The sequence below is a fragment of the Caretta caretta genome, chromosome 24 (assembly GCF_965140235.1).
Source record: "Caretta caretta isolate rCarCar2 chromosome 24, rCarCar1.hap1, whole genome shotgun sequence".
Lineage (NCBI taxonomy): Eukaryota > Metazoa > Chordata > Testudines > Cheloniidae > Caretta > Caretta caretta.
The window spans coordinates 6,388,125-6,396,519 of NC_134229.1; the positions used below are offsets into that span (position 1 = coordinate 6,388,125).

The 8,395-nt window shown below is 49.5% G+C and overlaps 1 protein-coding gene across 1 annotated transcript; it reads right to left on the reverse strand.

Annotated features, from left to right (window-relative positions):
• Nucleotides 1–215: 215 nt before the first annotated feature.
• On the reverse strand, nt 216–5,882 carry HJV (hemojuvelin BMP co-receptor). Its single transcript, XM_048828688.2, has 3 exons — nt 5,726–5,882; nt 3,536–4,038; nt 216–2,537 (listed from the first exon to the last, which is right to left on the reverse strand). Exons 1-3 carry the CDS (start codon nt 5,817–5,819, stop codon nt 1,917–1,919), a joined length of 1,218 nt encoding a protein of 405 aa, XP_048684645.2. The 5' UTR covers nt 5,820–5,882; the 3' UTR covers nt 216–1,916.
• Nucleotides 5,883–8,395: the final 2,513 nt, after the last annotated feature.

Consider the following 8,395-nt stretch of genomic DNA (forward strand, 5'->3'; position numbering starts at 1 on the left):
CATTTTCGTATCACAAGTGGGTGGAGCTTGATTGTAGGTGGCGTGTGAGAGTATCCACTGCTATTCCCTCCTACCCCCAATGCAGTGTGTGTATATTTAGATCATGAAGTGCTTTGGAATGAAAGGAGCGAAAGGGGTGGAATACAAGATATAATTATCTTCACCTGTTGCACGCCAACCAGGGAAATAAGAGACAGATGACAGGAAACGAGGACTTCAAAAATAGACACCTTTAATGTCAAACGTTCATGGCTCAACGATGCCAATGTACAAGAAACAGAGAAACTCTTATAGAAGACACCCCATGGGGGACGGTGTGTGAGGGAGAAGTACTTCAGAGGCTCCCTATACTATACCTTTTACTGTGACTTTGATCAGAGGAGCCAGGAAAAAGCAGGACTAGACAAATAAACTAAATATGGCTTGAAACATGAGCCCTAAAAATGAACCTCGTTTTACGGTTTGATAAGCCTTCCCACACACTTTTTAAAAAATTCTTTCATGCAACAATGTTTGCAAATCCTACAAGACTCCCCCAATGACTGTTCTCTTCTGCAAATGCCATGTTTGTAGAATCAAAGCTCCGTGATTCCTCTCACAGTTCAGCAGGACAAGAATTGCAAAGTTGTTTAGTGGATGAATCCTGTTTTTTTTTAAAAAAAAGTCTTTGTATTTGGAAAATATTTGTTAACAAATCGAACTTCACTTCTCTTAAAACCTCAAATATATTAAACATTTAACTTCAGCCTCACAGCAATATTTATGTACATTCCTTAATATTTTACCCAGTCACTGATGCAATCTGCTAGCTTTGGCCTTTGCTGCTTCTGGGGTTTACCACATTACTAACCTTACTCTTGAAGTCAAGCCAGTGTTCTTGGTTGGGTTTTTGTGGGACTATGGGAGACAGAATAACGGATAATGCTTGGGCTAAAAAAGGGGAACATTAGATGGATTTTTCTTGATACTGTATTGTTGAAACTCAGCAGTGGTCCAAAGTCTGGGATTTGCTATAGTCAGTCCTAGATTAGTGCCCAAAAGAGAGAAATGGCAATGCTTAGAGGACAATTTTAAAGTGAAACTTCAGAGATTTGACATTTTGCAGACAGATGGCTACAAGTTAGCATTATACCAAGAGTCTAAAAACAATGGGAACACAGCAGAAAATATTTGTTCCTAGCCCAAGTGATTCAAGGAATCTCAAAACTTGAGCAAGACATTCTGGTTACACTCTTGCAGTTTTCTACTTCATTCCATGTGGTTTCTGCAGGGGCTCTCACAAGAATGTCTGAAGCTAGAAACCAACAAGTTTTGCCCCCCAAAAAGCTTGGAATCCACGCTGGGGTCAATCATTTCTAACTAGCAGGTTCCTGAGCAAGAGGCTGCTACAGCTACGTTGGAACTGAAGTGCATGTAGGGTAGAGGAAAAGCAAGAAGGGAATTTGCAGGACCCCTATCTTGTGTGCTACAACTAGCGTGGCAGAAGCTCAGAGGAGCCACACCCTGGGTTTCAGACACATGATCAGAAAAAAAAGAGAGAAAATAGAAGATAAGTCCCTGTAGGGTTTTTTCCCCATGTGGCAGCAGTTTCCCCACTTTTGTCAACAAATAAAAATAAATCAGAACCCACGATGGGAAAATTCCACTAAGATTCAGGAGCAGAACAAGACTCAACTAATCCAGTCCTCAGCATGTTTGAGAATAGGAAGCATGAGCTGCTATTTCCAGGCCTTTTCTCTAAGACCGGGGCCTTTCGCCGGTTTGGTTCCACCCCCATGATAGCGGATTCTGGGTAGAGCACTGTTTCCTTTCAGCTGATGTCCACCTCACTCCAGGCAGTATGTCACAGTGCAGCTACAGGTACTTGGCTCAGTGACACTCCTCTTGTAGCCCTGGTACCTGATGGACAAGGAGTGTTAAAAGCACAGCTGAATAGCCAGGAGGTTAGAGATGACTATGACAAGGAGGAAGGGTAAAGAGATTAGACGACAGCCCACCCCAGTCTGGAAGATGTGCAGTTTCTCAGCATCTGGGTGGAACATCTTTGCATCCTCCAGAGCACCATGTGCGGCCAGAGTGAAATTGGCATCGCCCGAGGTTACCACATCAAAGACGCACGACTGGAAGTAGACGTCCTCCACCGGCAGCTTCTCCTTGCACAGCAGTCGCGCCGTCTCGGCGGCAATCCCACTGTGGCGACACTCGCTGCGGGAGATGCGCTGGCTGGGCGGGCAACCGCCAACGCAGAGTTGCAAATCCTGCTCTTCAGTGAAGGCCCGCGCCACTTGCTCGGCTGCCCGGATGGCGAAGGATAGCTGCCGGCCCGCCTGACGCACGGCGATGGTGGTGCCAATGTAGGCAGCCCGGATCTCCACGTGCTGCCCGGGCGTGCGTTCCTGGATGATCAGGCTGCTCCCCCCCGGCCTCTCGCCACCGTTCACCGAGCCATCCTCAAAGGCAGCCGGCAGGTTGTCTATTTCGGCCTGGTAGACCTTCTGGTCGATGCATTCCTTCATGTTCTTAAATATGATCGTGAGCTGCAGGGCAAAAAAGAAAGCCAGAAGGCTGGATCAGAGGCCTTACAGTCTAGTTCCGGTTAACCGTGGTGGGGAGAGGGGAAAGAGGAAGGGATTGTGACCCTCCTGGATATCTGTCAGGAGATCACACAACCACCCTGCCCTTCCCATATTGATAGATGGGAGGCAGGTCAAGGTACAGAACTACTGGTCCAACATCCAGAGCACTGGACTGAGACTCGGGACTCCTGGGTTCTGTTCCTAGTTCTGCCACTCACCTGCTGCCGGACCTTGGGCAAACTGCTTCCCCTTCCACCCAGTGGCCGTCTGTCTTGGCTGTTGAGATTGTGAGCTCTTTGGGGGACTGGGAAACTCTGTCTGTGCAGCACCCAGCGCAGTAGGGCCCTGCCCTTGGCTGACGTTGTAATAAGAGATCAGGAAGTTACCATATGGCCCATCATCTTTCTTAGGACTCATAGTAGCAGGTCACTGTACCCCCAAAGACAGGGTTTCCACTATACCAGGCTGGACCCAGACCTGGAGCACCTCCTAGAGCAGAGTCTGGAGCCCCTCCCACTGTTCACCTGGCCACCACTGGAAGGATGGACTCTTGAACCCAAGCATCATTCCCGTTCTTAATTGCACGAACCCCCCCCCCCCGCCCCACCTTTAGGGCTGCCTACTATGCCCTATGTGGCAAGTAAAAAGTCCCATTAGGAAAGTACTTAATATATTTTTCTTAACTTCTCTGAATGCAATTTAAGCAGCTGGGCATTAAGGAGCAGGGGCCAGCACCATGTGAGCAGCCAGGTGTAGCTGGACAACCAGCAAGTGGTCCATGGACCGCATCTATCCCGCCCCCTGCCCTAGCCCAGCAGCACCTGGAGAGCATTTCTGTCACTGCATAAATGGTTCTTACATTTGATTCTGAGCCTCCATCCCTCTCGCACCGTGAATGCAATGGCAGCCGCCCAAAGCCTGGGGAACCCCCACCAGCCCATCACAGGCTGGGACGTTACCTTGCCGGTGGCAGTCGCGTTGGAACTCTTTGCCACCGGGTAGCTAGTTGCCTGCACAAACAAGTAGTTATTGTCCAGGAGAGGCCAGGAGCCCTCCACTCGGCAGGTGTGGAACTCATCATGGAAGGTGCGGACATGGGGGTCCCCAAAGGCCGCACAGTGCTGGTAGGTGGGGGGCTGGCCATGCTTGTAGAGGAAGTTCTTCTCGTAGTTGCAGATGTCCAGGGACTCAAAGCCCTGGTGGTTGGGTGCCGGTGGGCGGGGCCGGGGCGGCGAAGTGGGGCCTTCTTTGGAGCAGTTGTGCTGGATCATGAGGTCCTCGATGCCGTGGACGGCAGAGTGGTAGACCAGGTCGCCCCGGCAGGTCCGGGCCGTCTTGCGGGTGCAGTGGGAGTAGGAGCGCAGGGCGTTGCAGTAAGCCGTGTCCTTGTTGGAGCCGCGCAGGTTGAGGGTGGCGGCCACGTAGTCAGCGTTGCAGCGCAGGATCTTGCACTGGCAGCAAGCTGGGTGGCGAGACAGAGCGTATGGCATCACGTCTGCTGTCAGTGTTACACAACTCCACCCATTCTGCTGAAAGGTGCTAATGGCTACCATCTAGCAGGCTTTGGAGGCCAGGACAGCCGCAGACCTCGTTAAAGTCAATGGCTGTGCCAAGCACACTCTCTTTGTGTTTCACTGGAAGGAGCAATTAAGCCTGTTTGTAATGACCATGACGAACAGCGGAGGGACACCCCCACCCAAGGCACATGGCAGGTCAGAGCTAAGGGCTTGTCTCCACTTACAGCATCACTGTAGCACTTAGTGAAGACGCTACCTACACCTCGGCGTAGGCACTCCCCCTCCCCAAGAGGTGGTAACTATGTCAATGGGAGAAGTCCTCCCGGAGACGTAGCCAGGGGTTAGGTCGTTATAACGACGGCCCTTAGGGTGACACAGTTACACAGAAGTAAGTTTGTAGTGTAGACCAAGCCTGAGCCCTGTGGGTCGAGGGATTTTCCTGACTGCAAACGCAGTACAGTAGTTAGGATGGCAGGTGGCCAGCTGTGTACGTTAGCTGCTGCAAGCCAGGAGAAGCAGTTGTGGAGTGACCCTGAGGCTATGTCTACACTAGAAACGCCACAACGGCCACAGTAAATCCACCTCTCCAAGAGGTGTTAGCTAGCTTGACAGAAGAATTTCTTCTGAGCTTCTTGGGTACAGGGCTTGCTGGAGGGGCAGACGCAGGGATTTCTGAGCAAGGAAACTGCCTGCTGCTTCTTTCTCCTGTGCTCAAGGAATGAGGACTCTCTCTCTCTCTCTCCCCATTTTTTTTTTTTTGTAAATAAACAAGATCACACCAAGAATCTCTCCACTCCCTATCACAGATTTCTCATTCTAATGGAAACAACCCTGAAAGGGCCCAAATCTTGGCTAACTGCTTGGGCTAAAGGGGGCAACAGAGTGTTATAACATTCTGTCCTCCTAGTCCATATTACTACACTGCCTTAGAGATCAGTGCGTATGCAAGATCTCCCAAGATATGCTGGGCTGGGTCTGGTTGGGGTGGGAGACCACCTAAATAACCACTGGGGTGCTGCAGGATATGGTGCTGGTAATTCAGTAGGGCCACTCTCCTGTGGGTCAGCATTACCTCGGCACAGTGCAAGAGAGGGTACCGTATTCTTCGGCTGGCCACCCGCAATATGGTATCCTCTTGGATCTGGAGCTTCCCTAAAGGCTAAAGCTCACACAAGTGAATGGAAAATCGGGGGCAGAGGTGCACTGGGCATTGCAAAATCAGCTGGATCTCAAGCATGTCCTGAAAGCAGGGAGGGAGCCACTGGGCAAGGGACTGCAGGAGGGGGGAAGATTCCCAGAGGGGTTGGGAGGAATCCCATACTGGTGAGGGGAAGGAGAAAGACTAAGTGCAAAACCCTGGTCCTACTGAATTTGGGGGCAAAGCTCCCAAGATGACCCAGTGGAACCTTGTCATCGCTGATAACCTCTGCACAAGGGAAATGCTGCCAGGCCATTGCTGTGTTTAATGATGTAAGGACCCATCATGCTCCTGCCACCACGCCAGCAGATGCCCACCCCTCTATTTCAGCAATCCCCTGCCTTTGGCAGGTGCATGCTGCTCAGATCCCCACTGGAATCCCTGCTGCTGGCATGCAGCTGACCCCCGGCACCTCTGCATGTTCAGCTCCTTACCATGCTTGCAGCAGAGGAGGAGGAAGAGTGCTCTGAGGATGAAGCAGGTGCTTTCCAGTTGCTGTGGGCTCGTACTGCAGGCTGACTTCCCCATTCCAATCCATCCAGAGCCTATGGGGATTAGACACCCCCCGTTTCTTCTTTTCTTTCACCAGCTCCCCTGGAAGCAAAGCAGAGACAGGGATCTGGGCTAAATGAACTAATATGAGTTGCTGGATGGGATGGCTTGGTGCCCTTAGCTTCACATTTGAAATAGCCAGAATCCCTAGAGCTGCAAGGTTCAAAATCCAGCAGGCTCTGCTACCCTCTTTGTCTTTCCCATGGAGAGAGACACACCTACAAGTTACTTTTTTGCAACTCTTTTAGAAGAGAGCTTAATAACAAGGTCCTGTCTGCTGTGTGTGAACATTAGCGACCCTATGGCATGTGATATGAGATTATCCTTGGTCCCAACTGCCTTCTCCTCCCCATCCTAGTGTTCTATGCACTAATGTTCTCTGATGCCCCACCCCAGAAGTGGCTGCATTTATATAGTTTGAAGTGCATTGGGATCCTTCAGCAGAAACTTGCCACTATCAAAGTGCGTGATACAGTTGTCAAGTTGTATTGAAATTCAGATGTTTTCAAACAGAAATATGGTATCAAAGAGAATCACAGATACGGCATGTATGGCAAGAGAGGGCAGAAATGGGCTGGCTGCTATCTAGCATGCATTGGCTAGGCAGCACTGATGTTAATCTGACGGGACTGGGGCCGAGAGGGGAATTCATTCTCCATAGTCCACTCGGCCCTTGGCCTCATGCCTAGATTTACTGCACTAGACCTGGGGTGTTGACTTTTGTGGGCTGCTGGAAATTGGATTGAGATCCGCCCAATTCATTTGTGGGTAGGCCACCAAACCAGACAGCAGACAAGACGGGCTTATTAGTGACTTGGGCTAGACTTAATCCCTTGGCTCCCGATCGAAAGGGTACCTGCTCCACTATCAAGCCCCATGAGCCGCTAAGCCCTACTGTTTGCTGTACCTCTTTCTTGCATCCAGAGGACCTGGATCTGCAAACAGCTATTTGCAGCCATCCGCTGCACGAGGTTAGGTACAGCCTGTGCCATTTTTTGCTGGCGCACAGAAGAATGCGTTACTAAGAGCCGTCAGCTGTGACTCCAGCTGGTGAAAAGCTCATTGTGAAAACAGAAGGAATGAAGCACAGAATTGTAGATCGATTTATTTATTTTTTTAAGGCTAGAAGAAACCATTTTGATCAGCTAGTCTGAACTCCTGCATAACCCAGGCCAGAGAACCTCACCCGGTAACTTCTGCATCAAGCCCATCGCTTTTGGTTGAGCTATAAGGCATCTTTTAGAAAGGCATCCAGTCGTGATTTAAAGATCTCAAGTGATGAAGTATCCACCACGTCCCTGGGTACCACTATTCCAATGGCTCAATTGCATGCAGGGATCTATTATATAAGTTTCACTCTGTTCACCTCTACACTAAATTGACTTCACGTACGCAAAAACAAACGAGTTAGTATCCAGAACCAGGGGGACTTTCCAAATTCACAGCGTCTCTGTCTCACACACACGTGGAAAATTAAGGGGAGAATTTCTCTAGAAACAAAGGGATTTTTCCCCTCTCATTTTCCATTCAAATGGAAGCACTGCAGGTTTGCATTGGTCTTACTTAGGAAAGAAGCTGAGTTTTAGTGTCTATTGAGGGTAGTAACCTGAAATGGATTATTCTGGCTGCCAATCCAAAAATCAAGATACAGCAGGTCGCGTTTGTAGTCCTGCATTTAGGTCTTTGAGTCTGACTTCACTGGGATCTCTCTCTCTGATGTAGAGGAACGCACCATGAACACCCCGCTAATGGTCTAACCATGTGTCTCATGCATTGGCCTGGGATAAGAAACACTCTGAATTCCATGGGGGTGGAGGGGATGCACATGGTCTTTTAGCTAACAGCTAGACTCAAAGCTAGCAATTTCTGCACCCTGCTGCTAGATTTAAGGAACAGACTGCAGGGTGCTGACCACTGGTAATCATATCCATGGGACCATCAGGAACTGGGATGTGCAAGTGTACCTGGGGTAGTGACAGGCACAGATACTGCATGTGTAAATAAAGGTTATTTTATTTAAAAGAGAGGTTCACACATTTAATTTTGACTGGCCCACCTGCCTATGGGAGTTTGATCTCTGCTCCCTTCTGGGAGCAGCTCACGCTGGCAGTATTTGCAAGTTCCTGAAAATGTAATAAACGTTTCTGTGAGGGGAAGAGGATTTTGGAGACAATAGGGTCACAACTGCTAAATGAAGCATTATGAAGGATGGATCATAGTCCTGGCTAGAACGTTTCCCACCCCCAGCTGGCCGTCCCAGGCATTTGCTGCCAGGAAAAATAAAGTTTGATTAATGGCTGGGGGGTGGGAGATTGGTTTGAATCTGGCCCAAGGAAAAAATAAAACAGCAACTCCTTGGCATTCCTTAACAACATACGCTCTGTCTTTCTGGCCACCACCTGTCCTAGAGCAAGGAGTATCCGACGCGATTGCAATGGAGAAGGGAGCTGCAGGCCTGGAGCATGTGTATACCCAGGGTTAGATTTCTATAGGCTTATGCATACTGGTTCTGAAATTCTATTCTCGATAGGTTTTTATACCACGCTCATCAC

Excerpts from the sequence above, each read along its gene's own strand:
- HJV (XM_048828688.2), bottom strand. The coding sequence starts at position 5,819 with ATGGGGAAGTCAGCCTGCAGTACGAGCCCACAGCAACTGGAAAGCACC. Across the intron at positions 4,039-5,725 it reads CCTCCTCTGCTGCAAGCATG|CTTGCTGCCAGTGCAAGATC; the intron begins GTAAGGAGCTGA and ends CTCGCCACCCAG. Across the intron at positions 2,538-3,535 it reads ACGCGACTGCCACCGGCAAG|CTCACGATCATATTTAAGAA; the intron begins GTAACGTCCCAG and ends TTTGCCCTGCAG.